Source organism: Harpia harpyja, chromosome 12 (assembly GCF_026419915.1).
Source record: "Harpia harpyja isolate bHarHar1 chromosome 12, bHarHar1 primary haplotype, whole genome shotgun sequence".
NCBI lineage: Eukaryota > Metazoa > Chordata > Aves > Accipitriformes > Accipitridae > Harpia > Harpia harpyja.
This window is the reverse complement of record NC_068951.1, coordinates 15707110-15730565: the sequence shown is the minus strand read 5'-3', so window position 1 is coordinate 15730565 and position 23456 is coordinate 15707110. Positions and strand designations below refer to the sequence as shown.

General features: G+C 44.5%; 3 protein-coding genes across 8 annotated transcripts in view; 1 reads left to right on the top strand and 2 right to left on the bottom strand.

The window, feature by feature from the left end:
- Positions 1–8390, bottom strand: part of PAK2 (p21 (RAC1) activated kinase 2) — a 47393-nt gene extending 39003 nt beyond the window's left edge. For 2 of the 4 annotated variants that reach the window (XM_052802982.1, XM_052802981.1), the window contains exon 1: positions 8238–8388. The gene's annotated coding sequence lies outside the window, so the exon portion shown is untranslated. Of the gene's footprint in view, positions 1–7737; positions 7932–8237 lie in introns of those variants that run through there. The other 2 variants (XR_008237404.1, XM_052802983.1) reach the window with 2 other exon arrangements.
- A 4144-nt stretch (positions 8391–12534) lies between these two features.
- Positions 12535–18349, bottom strand: PIGX (phosphatidylinositol glycan anchor biosynthesis class X). Of its 3 annotated transcripts, none has more exons than XM_052803929.1 (6): positions 18007–18349; positions 17001–17064; positions 16383–16524; positions 15234–15447; positions 13858–14072; positions 12535–12761 (listed from the first exon to the last, which is right to left on the bottom strand). In XM_052803929.1, exons 1-6 carry the CDS (start codon positions 18332–18334, stop codon positions 12603–12605), a joined length of 1122 nt encoding a protein of 373 aa, XP_052659889.1. In that variant the 5' UTR covers positions 18335–18349; the 3' UTR covers positions 12535–12602. The 3 variants fall into 3 exon arrangements, with proteins under 3 accessions (XP_052659889.1, XP_052659890.1, XP_052659892.1); XM_052803930.1 differs by having other exon boundaries at positions 12535–13214; positions 13858–13958; XM_052803932.1 differs by having other exon boundaries at positions 13858–13958.
- CEP19 (centrosomal protein 19) lies at positions 18308–22245 on the top strand. Its single transcript, XM_052803943.1, has 3 exons — positions 18308–18396; positions 20971–21169; positions 21472–22245. Exons 2-3 carry the CDS (start codon positions 21040–21042, stop codon positions 21831–21833), a joined length of 492 nt encoding a protein of 163 aa, XP_052659903.1. The 5' UTR covers positions 18308–18396; positions 20971–21039; the 3' UTR covers positions 21834–22245.
- Positions 22246–23456: the final 1211 nt, after the last annotated feature.

The following is a 23456-nucleotide window of genomic DNA, read 5'->3' as shown; positions in this document are numbered from 1 at the left end:
TCACCAGCTCTGGCCCATCATCCACCATTGACCAGGTATGTATGAGCACATGGGCAGTACATGTGAAGCCAAAAAGAAAGCACTGATGATACCCGTACCTCATTTAGGAAATTAAAAACATAAAAAGAGAAAGGGACAATTAAGACCCCAAATGTTGAGGATTACTGACAAGTTATTTAACAAAATGACAAAACAATTAAGGGTTAGGAAGAGAAAGCTCTTTCAGCAGTGTAGGAAACATGATCACTCTCAATAATCAGAGTGACATGGAACAAGAGTTACATCTATTTTCAATCTTGACCAAGATCCTTGAAACAAAGGGACTTCTCCAGTTAAGATACAGTTTTAAATTTAGGAAGCTGGCATCTCACTTTGGCCCGTAGGCTTTGAAAGAGCTAAGGAAGTAAAGTACAACCATCACCAGTCACTTAGCCAAATAAGACCTGGTAGAAAAGTACTGCCAAAGACTAACTTTCAAAGATTTTCAATAGCAGGGCAAAGACGATACCCAAAGAGTCATGCTTAAAATGTTACAAGATAAAAGTCAGTGCCAACCATGTGTCTGACAAGCATCTCTTAGCAGCAATGAAGGAGCGGAAAAAAATTATTTAAATCCTGTTAGTGTTAACACAAATTTTGTTTTGCTGGAGTAGCAAAATCATCACTACCATGAATTAAACCAAATTAGAAGTCATTTCATCTTGGTATTTTCACTTATCATTCATTCTTTTAGTTTATTCCCCAACCCTTCTTTCTAATTTTTTTTAAGACACAAAGACTTTATTACGTTAGATGGTCCAAGCTCTAGTAATATTGCTGTGGATATGCTATCATATAGGTTTACCAGGTGCCTTCACTTCTTCCACGAGTAATATTCAATCCAGTTGTACCAAGCATGAGTACATTTGCTTGTGCTGCAAAAAGACTATAAGACTTTCCACTGTACACACAACAAGCCAAGATTAATGAGTATTACGCCTCTCGGAAGTAAAATATTTTACAATGGAATAATTATTAATAAATAAAAAAATAAAAGACATCACAATCACACGCTAAAACACAGAGCCCTGCTTGTGAAGAAAGCATCCAAACCAGCTGTACTGAACTACTATGAATTTTTATTTTCCATTTCCAACAGCTACCTGGAAAAATAATCTATACCTAAAAATCTCAACACCGATCCCCTCTCAAAAAAAACCCAAAAACCAACCAACTGCACCCAACCAAAACCAAAACAGTACTATACCACATATATAAAATCCCTGCAATTAGGTCTAGAAGAGCTGGAAAGAAAAAGTAGCATTCACAAAAGCAATGAGTCACCGGCACTGCCAACACATACTTTGGTTACTGCAAAATAGTCCTCATCCCACCACTCTGCCATATTCTTTGCAACATGCCAGAAACAAACATCAGGAGGAGGTACTTGCATGAATTTCCTGACAGCGGCCATCGAGGCCCTCTTTACCACAAAGAATTACTTCATAAGCTTGGACATTAGTATCAGAGAGCCTCAGCATGTTAGCACCAGATTAAAATTAACTGTTCTTGTTGCTAAATATCTTTGAAAATCCTGGATATCACTTGCACCCTTCAGTGGAAAAAGCAAGGAGACAAGCAGAAAAGATTTTACTAAGTATTTCACACTTAGTGAAAAATCAAACATTTCACATCATTCTTTTTTTTTAATAGTGACAGCTAGCATTCATTGAAAATTGAAAAAAAGGCCTCTTTCAAAGTAATAAATCATTTAACAACATTAGAAACCTATTTTCTATGCCATAGAAAATGATGCTAGTATTTTGTGATAAGATCTACAAATAAACACCCATTTGTTCATTTTATGTTTGATCTGAAGTAACATTCCCAAAAGCTTGGAAACACAGGCGAAAAAGGCAGAAAGAGCAGAAAACCAGACACACAACTCTCCAGCTATTACAATCTGGGCCATTAGTGTCAGATCACTGAGCAAAATTTTCAAGCCAAGTTTAACATCAGTGATTCCTTTTCCATCAATTTAGTTCCCTGACGCAGACCACCGCAGACTCAGGGATGCCACAGCGCTAGCTCATCTGAGTGGGTAGAAACAACTGCTTGGGGGCTGGGGAGAGCAAGACCCTCTTCTTTCCCCCTCCAACCCAAACAGCTGGTTCTCATATTTACCTAGGTGTAAAATCAAGCAGCACCCTTACAGTCACAGCAGGTGGACTTAATGTCCTGGTAAAAATCTTAAGCACTCAGCTTATTTAACACTAGTATAAAACATCAAGTATGTCATGAACTGCAATCAACCTCTTGGCCCAAAGCAAGCAAACACGGTAACAGCTATCTGAGATCACATAGGAAGTCGGCCAGGTTCAGAAGACGACTCAACTAAGATCCAAACGTTTCCCAAGCTGATCACTAACCCCATTGCTACATTCTGTATTCCCAAACTACATGAGCTGCAAAACTAAGATCACATCTTTTTACGCCACCAAGTAGCTGCTGTTGAACTAGGAAGCATCTCTCTGCGTGCTCGCAGCACACGAACACACGGGTGGGAAAACTGCTTTAGTGTGTACATTTAGAGCAACATTTCTGTATGAATCGGCCAAAAATCGCTTATGGACACATAGCTGGGACTCTGTATGGATGACTGTTCTCGCCCTTTGGTCCTTTCTCCTCCAGCACCTTCAGGGAGTATTTGCTGCTGGCATTTTAGGCAGCCTCTGGGCTGTCAGACTGAGGTGACCTGTCCATAGCAAGAGAGGGAGATCCTTTCTGTGACCTCCTAAATTCCAAAGAGGTCCTTTTCAGCAGCACCTGGAATTGGGCCAGAAGTTGTTTTTTCTCTATTCTGATATGCTGAATCCTGGCAAAAAGGTCAAAAATGTTTAATTCCTTGTCTTATGAATTCCCTATTTGTCAGCTTAAAACAGAAGAAAAAGCAGAAAGACTCTTACGTTTCTTCTCCTTATACCTTTTCAGTAATGTTTTAGAATTTTAAAAGTTGCTCACTTTAAAACATTAACATAAGTTATTAAACAATTTTTTTTTTTTTACACCCTAAAGCAGATAATACACAGGCTGAAGCGTACTTTCAATTCATCCCCTTCCAATGAGCTATTTCCACAAGAAACTGCCCAGCCAGCTTCTGTCTGAAGCCCAAATCCCCAGAAGACCTCTTTAAAAGAGGGTGGCCTTTTGCAGTAGACAGGCTTAGGGGAAAGATATTTTCATTCCTCCAGGTTCTCACTTTATTGGAGACCTTTTCAAGAGGAAAGGGCTTAAACATTCAAAGGTGATTTTAAAAAGCATTTCCAGAAACAGCCTTTTCTCACTCTTGTCCAAGAGGTACCCCAAGAGAGGGGTTAAAGCAGTTCTAAAATGATTGTAAATGAAGAACAAATACAACTTAGATTAGAAGGTATTACACTTGTTTCTAAAATAAACCCTACACTATCATATAAAACTCTAACTTCACTCATTAAAGAAACTATGGGAAAGCCTTTGTATGCTGAGTTACAATCTCCTGTGTGTACACACTGAGTCAAACATCCAGCACCTAAACAGGAAGCAGAAAACTTCAGAAAAAAAAAAAAGGAGAAGTTGAATTGGAAAGAGGTTTTAGTGTATTTCCATCCCTTAATAGACCTGCCAGCTGCCCTCATTCTGTTTCACACGATGTTAAATCCTTTTCTTAACACAGTACACCATTTTTAAATCACAGTCATCCTTGCCCTAACATGTTGGTTCCATCTTACAGCTGCTTTTCTTTGAAATGAAACTATAAAATTAGAAAGAATTAAACCTCTCTTATCAAAATAACTCCTTTAAAGATAGGAAACAATTTTTGCTAATTGGCAGAGAGAATAGCCCTGACCAAAAATTCAAATATAGTACAGTTGCTGGCAACAGGTAAGCACATATCTTCCAGGACAACATCCAGTATTTCAGGAACAAACTCATGCAGCTTAAGCATTCAACTTTGGGCAAACTTGTCATTGCCAGAGCTACACCAACACCAATGCCAAGCTTAGATCTTTTGGGAAACAATGACCTATCTATTATACAAAGCACCCAATACTTTCTAGCAGTCTTAAAAATAACCGTATTTCACTAGTAAAGTGTGTTCATTAAAACAATTCTAGGCACCAGTACAACATTAGCAGCTGAAGCAAAGATTTTTAAAAGGATTTTGAAATTCATGAATAGAAGTTAAATACATCAATTTGAGAATTTTAAAATCCACTTGTCTTGCCTGAAGAAAAAAAGAAGCCTCACCAATTTCTGAAGTGTTTCGATGTACCATAACCTCAGCCTTTCAAATGCATAAGGAACTCCTTTTGTGAATTCACAGATAGTGTGTCTAATCACCCAAAATTTATCTAAAGAGCAAAAATTAAATTCCTGTCAATTTTAAGGCATGTTCCTAACATTTACATCTCTGCCTGCCAGGTGAGACATTTTCAAAGCCTGATTAATCCCTGTTCCCAGCTGAGAAAATAGAAAGAATGATTGACTTGAAAAACTGGCAAGTCAGATACAGAATTTGGACCAAAACCAGTGTTTCCAACTCTCAGTGACAGACACTGTCTACTACTTCAGCCAAAATACAAGCACTGAAGTGTGTATTTTCCAATTAAAGTAAGGCACAACTTTACATGAGATCACACTCTGAGATCTCATAAGTCTTAAGCGGTGAAGTATGGCTTGAATATAAGTGGTAAGCTCAATCTACACCTTGCTATCTGGGCCCCAGCTAGGTAGGTCACTAGGAGATCTCTTATTCTCACCTGAAAACATCCCCTACCTCCTACCACCTGCATTTAAATGCAAATAAGAGCTTTCTAAAAGTCTTACAACACAGCAACCTCAAGACACCCTAATTCCAAACAGCAAAGCACAATAAGAATCCTCAGGCCTTCACGGAATGCTGCAGTGTTTCCTTGCTAAAAAGAAACTGCCTTCAAAACCAGTGCCTTGCCCAAGGGTGTCTTGCCCTTTGCCACAAGGCGAGTACCCCAGACTCGTTTCCTCTTCCCCACGTACTGCCTACCGCCCCCCTGCACAAGCCCAGCTGCCCTCACACCATGTCAAGAGTCCAGAGCTTCCCCTCTTGCTCACACACACCTGCACACGCGTGTGGACCCCTTCCCCTATGGCCTTGCTATGCCAGAAGGCTGGAGAAAACACTGATTTTTGTCTAACGTAGTCCTGCAAATACCAAAAGCTTGCAGGAGATGCAGCCTCCTCCATGGTGCTTCCCCAGTCAAATTGACCGTGCCAAGGTGCAAAATCAATACAGTACCGGCCAAGCACTGCATTAAGAGGACTGTATCGCTTCCGAGAGTCAACCTGGTAGCTCAGCCTGGCACCCAAGTGCCTGGAGAGATTAGTTACCTTTAGTAGCGCTGCACTTCACAGGGCAAGTGGTAACCTCAGTGTTTGTGATGTTAAACTTAATTGAAAAGGTACGTTCAGTTACTACCACAGCAGGTACAGAAACCTCTCCAAGATGATGCTATGCAATTACAAAGCTCTCTCCAAGGTTTGGCCAGACAATCAAATTTGATTTAGATTTAGGAAGGAGGTGTGTCCTTGGAAAACTAAAAGCGGAGTTTGCTGCAGCCTTTCTCAATTTCTCTCCTATTCCAAGAGAGTGCCTTTTCTTTGACAAGAACAGAGTAGAACTGACCGCAGCAACTACGTTTCTAGAAAAAGAAGGGAAAGTTGCCTTCTTTTGGCAACTTGGTTGCCTTCTCCCAATTGCCAGCAGAAATACAATTCATTAGGATGCTTGCTAATACACAGTACCTGGCTGCTAAAGACCTCTCCTTCCTCTCGCTCTCCCCATCACCATGCCGCCACTACCTCCTCCTCCTGGATGCTTTGGTGAGCCAACTTACTTTCAAAGCTTCCTGCCTGCATCCCAGTTTCTGACCCCAGGCCTTGCATCCCTGCTGGTGTTATCACTGGGCCCGGCCATCTAGAACAGCATCTCTGTAACTAGGGGTTGTTTTCAGAACAAATAGCTTTTTCTTTGTTGTGGCTGCCACACAGACATGTCAATAAACATGCATGTTGTACGAAACAAGAATATACTGGCACAAAACTCGCAGGGAAGCTCTCAGTGCCCCAGAAACCTCCTAATGCAGAAAACAGATAAAAGGTAAATAAAAACCAAACCCAAGACTGATGCAAGAACTCTGAAGCAGAAGTATCTCTTATTAATAAAACACAGAGACCTAGATTCGGATCCCTATGGCTTTTCATACCATCAGAAGAACAAAATCTGCAGCATCAACACCCTTAACACTTATTTTAAAGTTATTTAGAAACCAAAGGTGCTTGAATAATTTTCTCTTTTAACCATAACCGAAAGGCTGACTTAAACAATGCAAGCACGCAGGAGTTTTTAAAAGGATACATTTTAAAATAAGCACAAGATTAGACCTGCCATACATGGTCAAAGCATTCACCCCTCCACTCCAGCATCCATCCCAAAGAGGGAACACAAGCAGGTGCCTCTGGAAAGATACTCCCCCAGTTGGCCAAATGTCCAAGTTGTAACTCAGTACAAATTTCATCCCAGTAAATCAGCCCCTGACAAGCTGTAGCATGGCAGCTCAGAGAGCACGCCTCAGATGCACCAAAACACGTTGCACCACGTTAAAAAGTGCAAGATACATAGACAGAAGCATTATTCCCCATGTAACAGCCCAACATTTTTGTTTTAACAACCATGTCTGCACAAAGCCAAGTCAAATTCCATGTACAACTTGGACAACACAGAAGATATGAGTTACTCTTTCTCAATCATTTTTGCTCTGGCCTCAAGAACTGAAATATCCAACCAGTGAACTTTAGAGTAAGGATTTTCCTTCCTCTGAAACATTACTCAGTGAACTTTTTTTAAAGTCTATTAGTCTGTAATAATGAAATGACTGAATTTGTCAGCTCTCTGGTAACATAAAACTGGAACAGTTCATTTGGTTACACACAGATATTTCTTAACCTGCCTCCACAATACCCCTGTGAGTTAAATTACCTCAGTCTCCTAAATGAAGAAACTGAATCATGAAGTAGCTAGTTCCCAGTTTTTTAGGGAGGTACCATTCCAGGGCTCACATTGTGAGGACAGTCCATACTGCAAAGTAGATCCTAGACTTTCACAAGAGCGGGCCCACTTTTTCAAGTATAAAAAACACCAAAAAAAAAAAAAAAAGACAAAAACAGAGAAAGAAATAAGAAGGTAAAAAACCCCACAATATGCCATGTTTGAATTTCACCTAAAATTGCTATTATTGCAAGACCCCCAAAATAATGATTATTAAAATGCTGCAATATCTGGACTGTCTTCACTCACTGTAAGGCAGCACGTGAACTGGTTTATTTTGGCTACAGGCAAAGTGCAACATTGCTTCTGGAAAGCCAGCTGACAAACTCTCTGCTCCCAAACAAACCTTTGGGCAGTTGCTCACACATACCAGGCTAAAACCAACTTTATTCTCCCGGCTCCCCAAACAGCTTACCATTAAACACCTCAACCGTCCTGCATGGCTTTGACAGAATAAATATAGAAGGCAGTAACAAAAATAAAGCAGATAACACAGGGAGGAGGAAAAAACCAAGCAGGTGAGGTGCACAAGGAGCAACGGTTTTGACTGGCATGGAAAGACGCAGGCTAATGGCAATCTAGGTACGACAGCGGCTGCACAGACAACCGATGCATTTAACAACCTGCCGCAATACCTGCATCGCCTGCACTCGCTGCACAGGACGGGGAGGGCTCTGCGCTCTGTTTCTGTATTGAAGCACATTTTTTTTCCGTAAGGATTTACAACGGCCATATCCGCACCGATGTTTCCCCCCCCACCCCCCCAGATTAATGAGGTTTTAACAGATTTCCCAAGGATTAAGAGACCCCCGGGGCGGCGATCTCCCCGGGCCGGCGACCTCCCCTCGGCGGGAGCTCCCGGGGGCGGGGGGGCCGAGGCGGGGCCCACCGGGGCCCGCAGGAAGCCGGGGCCGAGCTCCCGTCCCACACCGCCGCCCTTCTGAAGCCGGAGGAGGCCCGGCGCCCTTGGCCCGCCAGCCTTCGGTGCCTGACGCCGCGGGGACAGCGGACCGGCGCTGCCGGAAGGGCCGTGAGGGGAGCCGCCGCCCCGAGCTCGCCGCAGGCCCGGCCCGGCCCGGCCCGGGGGACTCCACAAAGGAAGGCAGGCGCGGCCGGCAGGTGAGAGCGGACTCACCGGGCTGCAGGGGCGGTGCCTGCCGCCTACGGGGGACGGACGGGCTGAGCGGGGCGCGGCCGCCACACGGCGCCTCTGCAATGGCGGCGGCGGCGGCGGCAGGACCCACCGAGGCGGCGGCGGCGGCAGGAGCCGGAGGGGGAAGCGGAACCGCCGCGCGTGGCCACAGCCCGCGAGGGCGGGCGAGGGCGGGGCACCGCCCACACGACTACAACTCCCGGCGGGCAACGCGCCCGCGCAGGAAGCGGTGGCTGTGGCGGCGGACGGTGGGAGGCACAGTCCGCCGTTCGCTTCGCTTCGGGGAGCGCGGCGCCGGCGCATCCCGGCGGGCCCGAGCCGGTGCCTGAGGGAGCGGGTGGTCTCCGGGCGGTGCCCACGGCGGGGAACCACCTGCCCAGTCTCGTCCCCTGAGGGCTGGGGAGGGCCCCGTCTGGGAGGGGAGCAGGAGAGGCCCGCGGGACCGCTGCTTTGGGCCTCCTTCCCCTCCCGCCCAAGGCGCAGCGGTGCTGTTTTCGGGTCACGTCATCTAAGCTTTTTATATATATAACATTTATTTTTTTTTCCTAGGGCGGTGGAATATAGCCAGCTGCAGGGGCAAAAGCCCACCACCCTAGAAAAACAGGCAGCCACTTCTAAAGCGGCTCTTCTTCCCCCTTGCTGCCATCTTCTGGCGTTTAAATTTGAGATTATTTCCTCAGTGCTTCATTTCATGAGGAAAAACGGTTCGGCACAGCACAGAGGCTTCATGCTGTGTTTCAGTGTTTCCTCGAGGTCCGCCCCGGCTCGCTGAGGTAACGGGGCTGGTGGCAGCCAGCCTGCTCTGCAACCAGGAGGTTGGGAAGGGTGTCCAAGAGCGCCAAGGTGGACATGCTTTGTGTTCCTCCTCTGTGCTATGTTTGCTCTTCCTCCTGCCCTGAAGGTACTGGAAGGGGCTCATTTTTGTATCAATACAGCTGACAACAAATAAACCCTTCTCCCACTAACTTCTCAGGTCCAGAAGTCCAGGCGGCTCAGGGTTCGGCATTACTGGTGCAAGCAGCATGCATTAGCTACAGCAGCAGGATGCAGGGCGGGTTTCCATGTTGCCACCTCCTACCATCAGCAACCTAAGCTACTAGTCAGATGTCCAGGTTCCAAGAGATGCAGTAGTAACACAGCTGAGAAAGCAGTGTACGTGCCCTCAAGACTTCTACCCCCAAATTCCTGTGATACATTTAATTTTCAAGATGATTTCCCCAAGCATCCACCTGCCCTGCAGCCTGGACCTCATCTCCTCTGTCGGTCCAGACTTGAACCAATATCTGATTTTTCTTTCAGAAGGAGAAGGATATGCGTCAGGCAGCTCCTCTTCATAAAGGTCTGGGGGGAAAGTAGCAAGCTTCCACTAAGGCCTCAAACCTCCATGCAGGTCCAGGCACAAAGAGTGCAAATCAGACTTTCCAGCTTCTGTTGCTTTCAACCAATGCTTCCTGGCTATCTTCTCGCTTACTCTCCACAGAATTACTGCAGAGCCAGTGATCACAGACAACTTGCCCCTACAGACCTACCTTATTTCAGCCCCATTCTTCCAGGAACAATACTTCAAAGTGACCCTGCTGTGGCTGCTGGAGACTGCTCTGGTCTGCTTCCTACTGCGGGCAAGGCCATTGTCTTTGCTTCTCTTTGCGTATTGCTTTGTTACTTTCCTATTCTGACTCAACTCCGTAGTCGATCCTCCCAGGATCAAGCTTTTGCTAATTCCTGTCTGCATGTACCTCTCAAGAAACAGCAGATTTCTGAACTTCACACTTCCCTCAGCTCTACTGTCCTTCCCTGTAAGGTAACCTTACTTCTCCTTGCTGCTTCGGCCTTGTACCCCTAAACCCACTCAGCTCCTGCTCCAAACCATTTTCAGAATCCTTACCCCCCTCCCATTCTCCTGTCTCCCTCCCCAGGCACATCTTTTTAAACAAGCTAGAAGGGGTTTTTTGTTTTCTTTTTGTTAGACCCATTCATTTGTAATTCAGAAAGTCTTAAGTCCTAACGTGGCCCTTCCCCTTTCATTGCTTTAATTCTGTCCTTACACACATTAATGACGGATATGTTTGTGTCCAACCCTTATATCTATGTTCCCTTGCTGAGAACTCAGAGCCACCTCACTTCTGTCTCCAAAGCTGCCAGAATTTTTCCACAGGGAAACAACTGCCTTACAGCTCATCCTCCCTATCTGCCAGTGATCCCCGCAGGGCTGGCAGCTGCATCCTCCTGTGCCTGGCACACCATCAGGGCATGCCTGCTAAATGCAGTGCTTGCTTAATGACACTGGTTTCTGGTATGGGAGAGAAACTTTCGAAGGCAAATTCCTTCGTACTTAACACTACAATAGTTATTAAACTTACTTACAGCTTTTAAAGAAAACCTTGGCTATTGTATTTGTAATAAAAATGCTATGGATTTAAAAACAGCAAATACTTGCTATTTGCCATAACACATCCATTGAGAAGTTCTGCGATTTCTCTCATATTTTATATTAATCAGAATCAGTATTACTCAAGTTCAGCCGAAGAGCTTATCAGTGGGATCTCAATGAATTGTAGATACACTAGTGAGCCACGTGCCAACCAAACTGATCAGTGCACATTTAAACTGTTCTGAAGTCAACTGTTTGTTCAGTACTGACAGCACTAAGCCCCCCTGTAATTCAGGCCCCTCCTGCCTCAGTTTCTCCTACAGCATCTTACCACTAATGTGGGTTTCCATTCTCACATCCTCACTTGTACAGATTTCCAGATCATCCACTTATGTATTTTTGCCATTTGCAATATTTTTTTCTCGTTTGTCCAAAAGACGTTACCATTTCCTTTCACTAGGCTCTGATATCAGGCAGTTTGTTTTAGCTAAGGAATTCAACCTGTGATTTTTAACTGTTGTTATCTGATGTTTAAAAAAAATTGTGAGCTTTCAGGCGATAAAGACCTGCTAGAGCTGAGTGACAATCTGGGATGTTGCCATTCCAAGGGTCTGACTGCAACACAGAATTACTTAGCTGCGTAAGAGAGAGCACAAGAACAAAGTCAACTGTGGGAATTAAAAATCCCACTTGGAGACAAACGTTACAACACTGGTCCACAGCCCTGCTGTGCTGATGTGGTTAAAGAGGCCGCCAAATCCCTCTGCAATTGTTCTCTTCAATTTTTCCCTTCCCTCAAGCAGATGCAATGCATGACTCCTCTGAGGTAGTGGATGAAGTACTGGCGCAGCCATCATCATTCAGCACAGTCAAGGGAAAACAAGAGCCCAGTGTCAGAGCACTTGCCAACCTGTCGTGGGCGAAATCACAAGACGAGCTCTCTATTGAATTCCAGCAGAAGCAGAAAGATGCCCAAAGGATCCTGAAGCTACAGCTGGACAGCGATGAAAGGACAATTCTGCTGATGAGAAGTCTCGGCTGCACACAGAGCCCTCAAAAGGAGGACGGACTTTGAAAACCATAATTTTCATTCATTCCCCGCACACACGCACTCCCCAAAATCACCTGCTTTTACTAACTTACTCTCAGTTTATAGAGAATAAAATCTACTTTCTCCACCAACAGTCCCCAGGAGTTACCGTAAGCTCACAATTAGACACAGCAGCCGAGCTCTTCTGTCAATCCAGAACAACCCAGGTTTTCCATTAAGTAATTTCCTCTCCATTTCCTTGTATTTAGCAACTGTTCTGGTGGCTGAATGCAAGTCTTCTAAATATTTGCTTCTAGTTAGTATCTTTTTACCAGATTCCATCTTCCAAGGGTTACTCTTTCCACTTCTGAAATAGGGTGAAATTTCTTTCAAATTTTTTAAACTTCTTCAGCTCTAACTAATTTGACCAAAAGCAGCTAATCCCTCTCAGTTATTAGAACAGGAGAGATTATTTAAGCCTTCTCCTGTTCTCACAAATTCATATGTAACCCATCTGGGCAGTGTAAACAAGCTTAAAATTCAGCAGCTTTAATGACTAGCTAATGTTTTTCACACCTTTAATAACCAAGCCCTGGGTCCATTGGTTTAAATTCAAGAAATACAAACACCTCTGCAAGAGGCAGCACTGTAGTCGAAGCAGACTCTGGGCCAGAGGGAGGGAATCGGAACCAAAACTGTGGCGGTCGTTCCAGCTTTTTGCAGCGCTGTTCCTACCCACCATCTGCTTTGTCTATTGACAACGCACCAAAACAGTCTTCTGGTGTGTGAAAGGTGTTTGTAAGAATTAGGCCAAAGGAACTATAACCCATTACAGGACCCTCGCACATTACCAAGATATAAATAACAGTAGAACAGGATTAATTTAGGAAGCTGATGTAATATTCAGTTAGTTTTGCTGGATGGAGGTCAGCCATTCCGTATTTCTTTATTCTGAGCAGGTCACCAGGGAGAAGTGTCCGTGTTTGCATACAGCTGCGAGAATCAGAGTGGAACAGAGCATCGTGGCAAGAAGAGTCACAACACACACTAAGGAACTATGTTGCCTGAGCCCCACTGGAACCTGCAAAATCGATTCCTCATATGCCTACAAAGAAAATAAACGGATTACATGCACTTAACAAGCTATTTCTTTTTGACTGCAACTTAGAGGATTAGTAACCAGACCACTATTTAATTAGCCCTTTGCTAAGGCTTCTTCTGGGATTCAAAATCAAAACCAAGATGGACATCACCTTTCAATTTACAGCAAACAGAGCACCAGCCGCTCCTGCAGTGCAAAGCTCAGTAAATTTACCTGCTACCATTTTAAAAGGTAGCCATTTCTATCCCCTGTATCTTTGTTCTTACAATAGGCTTGCCATTGAGGATATGTATGTAATACAGCATGGAGGAGAGAAGCTCTCAGAATGAGCATTTTGCAGATCACTGAGAAGCCAGTTTTCTCCAGGGCAAACAACTGTGTGCTTTCTCTGTGATGCAGGAAGCTCCAAAACATTTTTGGACAAGAGCAGCAGATATCCCAGATGTCTGCAGGTATCTTAAATATAGGAAGGCATGTGTGTTACAAAAACAACAGATTTGTTACAAGACCAATTAGTCTTATTTCTGAATCTCTACACTACTGCAACCCTTTTGAGTATCAAAGGCAGTTGTTGACCATACTAAAGATCCAACTCTCCTTGGTTTTGAACACAGAATAAAGAAACTTCACCTTTTCCTAGATACTTAGCCAATCAGATAACAACCAACCAAACAGAAGTGGCCTTTTTTTAAGATGTTATCCCTTCAGTGTCTGGGGTTTACCCTTCTTTAGTTAGATCATAAAGTAGCTTTCCACTTTACTACTCCTCTGAAGCACCTATTTTTCAAAGACCTTTCTTAATTTGATGACTGCCAAATACATCCTAGAATTCCAAGTAAACTATTAAAAAAAGGTGAGGAGAGCAGCCACCATAAAGGACTAGAAGAGCACAGAGTGACCACAAGCATGTCAGAAGGGCAGGATGACCCCCATTAAAAGCTGGTCAGAAAGGAAGAAGGGAGCCTCCCTAAAGAGGAGTCACACAACTAGTCTTTTCTTTTACAGATTAGTTCCTGTGCTATGGAAGTTGCTAACCACAGAAAAAAGGCAGCAATTGTTAAATGAGAACCAAGAATTCCCACCAGAAATAAGAACTCACAGGTTTATACGTTACGCTGTACCACTGACAGGGGCTGTCAGTTTTGCCCGAACAGGGAGCTTCCACTTCAGCAGGCTTCCAACACTCTGCTGACAGGCGATCTATGGAAGACATTAATGCGTCAGCAGGATCCAGACAGGAGGAAGCAATATGGCCTGCAAGACTTTTCCAAATGAGGTATCTTTCCTCCACAACAGGTTGACAGAATCTCCTCCCTGAAAGCCAATAGGTGAAACAGCACTGACAGAAATGTACCAGCTAACCTGCATGGTCAAAGTGGTCCTGGACAGTCCTTTTCATGAACTTTGCAACTCTTCCCTTCCTGATACAGTAGCTACCCAAGAAAGAATCTCACCTGTGAGTTATCTTGGGCCTTCTGTCCTTAACAGGGCAAAGAATTCATCATTGGCCTGTAGACCCCTCAACTTTAGCCACACAGTTACAATTTCTCTTCACCCAAAACAAAGAAGTCATTCTTCCATTTCTCCTTGTTGACCTCCTGTTGGCACACAGAAGAACTCCCCTCCAATACTTCAAATGCTTTCATATTAATAATGTTTTCTTTCTTATAAGCAGTAAATGTGGAAAAAAAAAGGGAAGATTTCACACCCCTTTTTTAACTGACCAGGCATTCTTCCCTGCCCCTAAATTTATCCCAGAAAATCATTTCTCAGACAATATACAAGTGAAGATAAAGGAGCTGAGAATCATTAGCACATTTGACTTGGCAGCTAGCAAGAATGATTTTGTGAAAGGAAATATAATTTGTAGCAAAAATGTAGGATTTCATTGTCCATGTAATCTGAAATATTCATTGTCAGTGGATATCAGGTTCTTGTTTCACAGGAGTCTGAGACTCCAACCATTCTAACCTTCAGGCACACAGTTTTCTACATTCCCCCCTTATATGTAGGGAATGCAGGAAGAAAGTGTTAGAAACCATCAGAATACTTTGATTACTCTAAATACGTGATAGTGAATATTAAATACGCCCTGCATGGCTTCAGCTGCCAAGAGAAACGCTGTGAAAACACAGTCTGAGCAGCTGACCTTGAACAAGCCAGGGCCTGCCGGGATAGTGACAAACAGACCAACTGCCAACACTTTGAGGCACAAGAGCCCAAACAGCCTGCTACAGTACAAGGGTACAACAGCAGCAGCGCAACACCAAGAAGCCTGTTGACAATTAATCTGCCCTTGGCCAGGCAGCAGCAGCATTCAAAGAGGAAGACAACATGGTCTTTATCAGGGCCACTATCTTCCCCTTGTGTTCACATGACTACTGAGAGCTCCATCTCCGGAAGACAGATTCCAAGCTCTGGATTGCCCACGGTTATTCCTCTGTTCCCCAAAAGAACACGTAACAACAATCTCACTGTCACAGCAGCAGACCAGTACTTCTGGGCTCTTCAGAACAATCAATGCTTCCTCACTCTCTTCTGCTGGCCGGTGGTACCGCCCGTGCACAGGCAAGGCAGCTTTAAAACAGCAAGAGCACCGAGGGTCAGGTTCCATGTACAGGAGAACAAGAAGATCTGTAGCTAAGTACTCAGGGGCCTCCACATCAATGACATCAGGAATTAACACCGCCTGCAAGTGGAGAAAGATACAGATGTGGTTGTGATCAGAATCGACACAAGGGAGGGATGCTGGAAAAAAAAATGTATGAACATTTTGTGCATGATTCTGGGATTGAAGAGGCCACTGTCTGCTGCGGTAACCTACTGCAGCATCAGATGGGAAAACTATTTTCCTCATTCTATTTTCTAACACTGGGCCTGATTTCACGGTCAGGAAGATCAAGTTGGAAATTCTGTCCTTAAACTGTTCCAAAATAACTTTTCAAGATCCTCTCCAATGAGTGATTCTTACGTGTGAAAAGTTTACAGTACAACCATGCCTACAGCCAAACCTAAGAGGTGTTAGTTTAATGATGCCTATAAGCAAGGCCATACCAGCACTTGCAAGCATCCCAACAGCAGAAGTTGCCCAGTCTTTGCAGCTGTATGCTTTAACTGAATTAAGGGCCTAAGGAGATTACCTTAAAGCCACAGCCTTAGCACATCTCTCTACCCAAAATGCAAAGTGAAGACTGGAAAGCGACATGGAAAACTGTGATGAAAATGAAGCTGTGAAGCTACTCAGTCCGAATGTTCAGCACGCTACTTAGAGCTCACCACCGCCTCTTTTGTGGGGGTTAACCTTCCCTCTTCTCACGCTGAATAGCTTTTATCATAGTTGTTCATCTGGGTCTGAGCAGAGTAGCAGTGGCTCCCCAGTACACATGCCTGTGTGTACAAATATCAGCAGCATGTGACACAAAAGGCCCTGCACCGGGTGATGCTGATCAAGCTGAGAGATACAATGAGATGTCACGAAGATGATACTGTGCAGCATCTCCTTCCAGGAAAAGGAATTAATCACCTTGGTTCAACGAGCCAGATAATGACCAGAGATTACAACTTCTTGAGCATACTCGTCATTATCTGAGTAACCGCCAGATGTCTTAGCTTTGGGGTTGTTACCTTTGTTAAATTGTGGTGCTGCAGCGATGCCAGCTCATAGGGATCCACATAGATTCCTGGAGGAAGACGAGTTCTAGCTGCCACTGCGCATCCTCCTGCATCTTCCCCCACTACACCGAGTTCTACCTTCACCAGCAGGTCCCTTCAAACAAGCAACAGAAGCAAAACATTTATACCTGCACTTCAAAAGATGGCACAAAACCCCCCAAGAAATGTACTCTCAAATGCGCAGAGATGTGATGCAGCTCTCACGCACTACGTGCGACAAATTCAGAAAACAGTTCCCTGTCGAGCCATGCTGTCCTTCTCTGGTTAGGATGATGTAGTTCACCCTAACACCACATCCATGACCAAAATGAAGTTTCATGTCTTTGTTAACTTCTCAGAACTACCAACGGCCTCTGCACAGATCTTAGAAAGGGGCCTCCTGTTCTTCCTCCACTATAGCTTGTAATCGTTAAGTACTTGATCATGCTAATATATTCCTAGTGCCTAGCCATGCCTACAGATCACAGCTCAGTGAGTTGATACAACTGTGCATGAATTAGAAGAGAAGCTTCTTCACACGTAAAATCACCCAGCACGTTATTCTGACGCAGCGCCAGGGTGACAACTTACCTGTGAAACCCCTCTTTCAGAAGCTCCTGCGTGACAGTGGCATCCTGACAAGCAGCCCACACATCTAAGATAACACAAAACGAACGAGTAACGGTGTTTACAGCATAGCACACATCATTATCACATGGGCGGACAACTTTAACAAGTGAAGTCGTATAATCTATGAGCAGATCCTCTGCAAAACCTCTCACAGCAAAAGGGAAACAGTATTTCAATTTAGTACGACCACCAGCTGTTTTGTCAGTAGAACACCAAGCTCCGGCTACCACAAAGGCTGAAGTATCTCTCTTTTTTTTCGCAGTAGAGCAACTTTCCAAAGTGTGCTTTTGTTTTTACTGAGGAGTCTGTAATAATCCCCACTTTCCCCCACTGCAACCCCCATTCCAGGTGTGATTCCTTATCTCCTACTTCTGATCAGTCCCTGTAAGATCCAGATTTTAACACTGAACTCTGTGTTACAGCCATTCTTGTCTTTATTTTTTCTCTATGTTTCCACAGGATTTCCCTTTTAGATCTGAAACTCCAGTCATCTTATGCACAACATCAGTATCTGCTTGAGTGGAGACCTAAAGCAAGGTGATGTTGGCTTTACATGAAATTTTGCAGAAGGTATTGCAGCTGGTTTTCAGTTACCTAATCTGGAAAATTGCTTGCTTCTATTATTAATTTCAATAATAGAGTATTTCCGTTGGAAGAGACCTACAATGACCCATCTAGTCCAACTGATGACCTGACCACTTCGGGGCTGACCAAAAATTAAAGCATGTTATTAAGGGCATTGTCCAAATGCCTATTAAACACTGACAGGCTTGGGGCATCGACCACCTCTCCAGGAAGCCCGTTCCAGCGTCTGACCACCCTCTGGGTAACAAAATGTTTCCAAACGTCCAGTCTGAACCCTCCCTGCCGCAGTTTTGACCCGTGCCTGGGCGTTCCCGCCCGTGGATCCCCGGGAGAAGAGCTCAGCACCTCCCTCTCCTCAGGGGAGTGCGGGGCCGGCACTTACGGAGGGCGCAGAGGAGCGCGGCCAGCCCGGCTCGGAGCGGCGCCTCGTCCCGCCGGCCGGCTGCCATGGCTGCCGCTGCCGCTGCCCCGGCCCCGACGCGCGGCGCCCGCCTGACCCCGCGGGACTTATCCCCGCCTCGCTCCGCGGCGCCGGCGAGACCCGCCGCTAAACGCTGCCCCGGCGCTTCAGCCTCGCCGCCGTTTCCACCCGGTGCGCAGGTCCGCCGCGGCAGGGGCTGGCCAGCCGCCGCCGCGCTCCGCAGGCGACTGGCGCGGACAGCCCAGAGGGGGCCTTCGGCGCCAGGGCCCGACGGCGCGGCCGTAGCCATGGCAACCGCGCAGGGGAGGCCCGGGTGGAGCGGAGCGGGCCAGGCGCGGGCCGCCGCCTGAGGTGAGGGGAAGGGGCGAGAGGCGGGAAGGTCGAACCCGGTCCTGTCCCGCTTCCCTTCTCGCAACGTGTAGGCCTCGACCGCGCCCGACCCCGAGGGTTTGCTCGTCTGGCGGAAACAAGCGATAGAAAAGCGGCCTTGCAGCGGCAGAAGCAGTTATGCTGCAGCACCGAAGTTGGCAGGGAAAAAAAAACCAAAAAAAAACCCCATCTATTTGTGTTTGAGAGCTACTGAAACCAGCTTTTCTGGTAGCGAAGGTCTCCGCCTGCATTACCTGAAGATACGAAACCTCATTCCCCTCTTTTACGCGGATCCGAATGGCTGCTTCTCGTGTTTGTATTTCTTGTCTAAGGATTTCTTTGCTGTTGCAGAGATAGAGGCCCACTCGTGACTGTCAGTCACCCTTCGAAAAGCCATTTCAGTTCAGCTTGAAGCATCGTTTCTCATTTTAAGATAGTGAAAGTGGCTCTTGAGAGACTTCTGGTTTTCTACCTGGTTCATAGAACTATTTAAAAGCAAAAGGTAGAGCAGCTGTAGTTAATTTTCAGTATTGAGAAAATTACTGCAAATTTGAACTCTTTCCTATGTGGCTTTTAACAAAGAAGGAAGACTTTCCAACTCAACTTTGAAGTAGTTTTTGAAGATTAATGCAACTTGTCTTGATTTGGAGACATACATTCATTTTGGGGGTATAATTTCTTACTTTGCCTTACTGCAGCTTGTAGGGTAACTGGAGAAGGAGATAACCTTCACCTTTGACATATTTTCACTTATTTAAAGCCAAGGGAAAAATAACACATGCATTCAGTGTTGGTACACTAAGCTGGGAAAGAGGATCTGCAGCAGATTTAGATCTTTAAGTCTACTCTAATATTTCATCTGACTCGAAAAGGTGTCAGAGCCAAGGGCAGAGCTGACGCTGAGGAGTTCTCAACAGCATTTTGGGGACGGACAAATGCGATAAGGCAGAAAAAGAGAATTTGCTGCTGCCAGTCAGACTGATGTTCCCCCTCTCCTGTTGCAAGACAAAATGCTTCAGAGAAGAGTAAAAAGGATAACTATGGATAAGCCTCCTAACCTCACTCATGTAGTAGCTGACCAACGCACTGATACATGAGAGTTTAGTAGTCCTTAACTTTAAAATGAAATTCTAGTTTGTACAGTATGTTCTTGCTATCTATATAAATGCAGCCATATGTTTAGTGGGACAGTCAGCGTTTCCTCCCCACCAACCCCTTTTCTCCCCTGTTTAAGTAATGCAAAAGTTCCCGGTTCCTCCGCGCACACGCGCAGCAACTCAGCATTTTGAAACCTTAAGACATTCTTGACCTTCATGAACATTTTATAGCTTAAGCTCTATGGGCGGTAATGTGCTGTGTAAAAAGCATTTCCATTTGTCACTTGTAAATTCTCAGCTTTTCAGTTTCATTGATGGTGCATTTTAGTTTGAGAAGGAGTACAGTTGAATATCATCTCCTCTCTTTGAAATGAATTAATATTTTCATTGTCGCCTAATAAGGAGTTTAATTGGTTTTGGTCTTCATTCCTGAGACTCCTCTCTCCTTGTCCCATCTGTCATCAGTCACAGATATGGTGCTATATTGACATCACTCTGAAACTGTAAGAAAGCTTTACAAAATCTGACTAGGTACCCCTCCTCTTAAAATCTTTCAAAAAGAAAAGGGGGAATTCCAGTGTTACATACGTCAACATTATGTATGCAAGGTTTTATGAAATAAGGAGTATGAGATATCCCCAGGTTTGTGACAGAAACGGAGACAAAGAAAGGATATTTCAACCATATCAATCAATTTGTATCTTTTCAAAGCAAATATGTATAATATACACAAGTATGTATAATGGAATTCTGTCTTTGTTGCATCTCTTGCAACATTCAGATTTAATTTTGTGGAAACTCTTTCAGTGGGGTTCCAAGACATTTCAAATTTTTGTTTTATCTGCATTTTTCTGAAGATTTTTTTTCCAAATATGCTCAAATCAGCTTACAGCAAAAGTGTATCATTATATCTTTACTGAAAAATCAGATTCTCCCCGAAGTCACACCTGGAGCTTTCATATGAACTATCGGGCAACACAAAGTTAAAAGCCTGGTGGTTAGAGCAGAAAAGGGTTTGGTAGGTAAGCGATTCCTGGCTTTCCAGAGCAATGGATACAAGATGCAGTAAATGTTGTTTGTGAAGAAACTGTAATACATTGATTTACTATTTTATGACATTTTTCACTTTAAAAAAGGAATAAATATAAAAAACCCCATCTTTTAGGTATCATTTGACTACATAGTACTTTACTTAGGTGGTAGACCAAAGAATTAACTTAGGCGTGATACGTAATCCTGGCCAAGTAGTGGCAGAGGTGTAACCCAGAAGCTGGGAGTCACTCTGCGCCCTGGCACCCGGGGCACATAGGGACGTGTTCAGCTTCCACTGAAACTGGGGGAGACTGACACCTTGGCTGCATGGTTTTGCTGACCTTGGGTCACTCTAACCCTGATAAAAAGAACAGTACCGAGAGACGCTCACACTTTCTTTCCCGTTTTTTCTTTTCCTGTTTTTCAGTGAGCTTTGCCGTTGCTGAGGACGTCTCTGATAAAGCTGACCACGCTTCAGCCAGTACCAAGAACTGTAATGACTTACGTTGCAAAGAAGTGCGGCGTCTGCTTTCAGCCTCCATCCATTATCCTGATCTACAAAGACGATGGCAAGGATAAGACTCGCCAGCGCATCATGCCTATCAGAAACTTCTCCAAGTTCTCAGGTGTGGTGCGTTTACTTGTAGCATTCCCCAAGTCCCCTCCAGGCACAGTGAGAGGAACAGCTAGTTGGCAACAGCATTTTTAGTAACTGCTGGGTAGCTTCTTACCAGCATGCAGGGAGTGCAAAGAGGGGTTGTTTTGGGGTAACACTCTCTCCCCCGAGGAGCCCAAGACTATGTCTTAACCTGGGTGGTGGCTCTGCTAAGTCTGGAGGTCTCGCTTGTAAGGGTTTGGGAGAAGAGGATCTGTTTATGGGAAGAGATTTGCTTGCAGCTGTCAGTCTTCATCGTGGCTTTCTCTTTAGACTGCTGCATGGCTGCCGAGCAGCTGAAGAATAACCCTCGTCACAAGGCATACCTAGAAGGAGTCTCGCTGCATCAGCTACAGAAGCTGTACAGTTTGTTGAAAGGGTATTTGGGAGGAGAGAGCCTGGCTGAGAGCTTGGAAAAGTTTCGGCAGGAAGAGACCATTGACCCAGAAGAGGATATGAACAAACTAGATGACAAGGAACTAGCCAAAAGGAAGAGCATCATGGATGAGCTCTTCGAAAAGAACAGGAAGAAGAAGGATGACCCAGATTTCATCTACGACATTGAGGTTGAGTTTCCACAGGATGAGCAGCTGGAGTCCTGTGGCTGGGATGCAGAGTCAGGTGAAGAAATCTGATTCCAGACAAAGATGCCTTGGATGGGCAGTCCAGAGACAGACCTCGCAGTCCTAACAGAGAGAGCGATGTCTGCGTACGTATTCTACCGCATTGTTTTCAGCTCATGCAATTGATGCACATTACATTGGCTATGGAGAACCCAAGGCCCAAAGTGCTACAGCAATTCCAGGTTTAAGTGAACTTTGTTTAAGAAGCCAGACTGGATGAAATGGAAATCAGGCAGCTGAACTTACTGGGTATTTTTAGCTTTTTCCTATGTATGAGTGCCTAAAATAATTTTAAATTATTTAATCTGTCATTTGTTTACATTTCAGTCAGCTTTGGCTGAAAACCTCACCAGCTTCCCTTGCTGTGATTTCTGTTCAGCTTTGTCTGAAAATGAAGTGTTAAATATTTATGTCTTGAAAGCTTTATTGTATAAGTACAGTATTTGTTATTACTTGCTGGAATGTTAAATATATATTAGTCTTTCTGGATAAATCAACACTGCATTGTGAATATTACTGTCATGTTTCCTAAGCAATGCTTAAATCTCCAGCTTCAGCTTACACAAATATAAATCCTTGTATTTAAGAAATGGAATATCTAGAAAATAAATTAGTCTTGAAAATACTTTTGAAAATACAGTGATTTCAAACTGCTGAAGTGAGGTGTTTTGCTTCCTTATACTGCTGGATGATGCTTTCTCAGTAAGTGGTCAGTTCTGGGAAAATGTGCTTAAACTATCCAAAAAAAGTTAGCATGGCAGAAAGTCACAAAGGCTGGGGGTGGTTTTAGAGTAAAACAAACCCTTTACCCCCTGCTGCCTCATCAGACTACAGTTCCCAGCTCACTCGAAATCATGCTAGGGGACAACCTGACATGACAAGTAAATCTACAGCAAAAGGTCCTCCACATAATGTTTTGATGGTCACTGAGAAATTAATCTCTGCTAACAAATATTTTACTAATACCACTGAAGTTTTTAATCCCACCATCTGCCTCAGCTGATTTGTACCAGCCAAATCCTGCTCTCTTGTAAGAATTGGATGACTAAGTTTAGGATTCTCTGGAAAATGATGCAACTCCAAAAGCTTCCCAGGTTTTGGCCTTCTGAACCTGGATGGCTGTGAGGGTTGTGAGTGGGATGGGCCTTCATCCCGAGTGGAGTGGCTCAACAGACTGATGCCCGAGGTAACTAAGAGGAGTTGTAAATTGCCTCCAAGACCGGTTTAGTTCCTGTCTTCCTTCTTACAACCGCAAATGAATTAAAACCCGTCAATTTTATCAATAAGACACATCATAGCACGGAATCTGGGGTTTAGAAGAGCTCTCCTCCTACACGCTGAAACGATAACAAGTCAGTTCTGTGAAAAATCTGAAATGAGTATCAGTTAAACCACTGTACTTTGTAATCACTGGAGAAGATGAGCGAGCTTACGTTTCTCCAAGGGATTCTTCAGAAGAGAAATGGAAGCCAGTGCCTCTCTTGCCAAAAATTAAAAAAAAATACAAAGCCTGACTCAGCTTTCCCAGGAATGGAAGGGGTGTGTACATCTCCAGCACAGGCCTTGCTCTGTTTCCAGTAAAAAATTGCAACGTAACAGCATATAAAGATCTCCCACTTGTGTGGGAGGGGACCC

Coding starts and splice junctions, on each gene's coding strand:
- PIGX (XM_052803929.1), bottom strand. CDS start 18,334: ATGGCTACGGCCGCGCCGTCGGGCCCTGGCGCCGAAGGCCCCCTCTGG. Junction 15,448..16,382: donor AGCACCACAATTTAACAAAG/GTAACAACCCCA, acceptor CTCCACTTGCAG/GCGGTGTTAATTCCTGATGT. Junction 12,762..13,857: donor ACAGCGTAACGTATAAACCT/GTGAGTTCTTAT, acceptor TTTTCTTTGTAG/GCATATGAGGAATCGATTTT.
- CEP19 (XM_052803943.1), top strand. CDS start 21,040: ATGACTTACGTTGCAAAGAAGTGCGGCGTCTGCTTTCAGCCTCCATCC. Junction 21,170..21,471: donor AAACTTCTCCAAGTTCTCAG/GTGTGGTGCGTT, acceptor CTTTCTCTTTAG/ACTGCTGCATGGCTGCCGAG.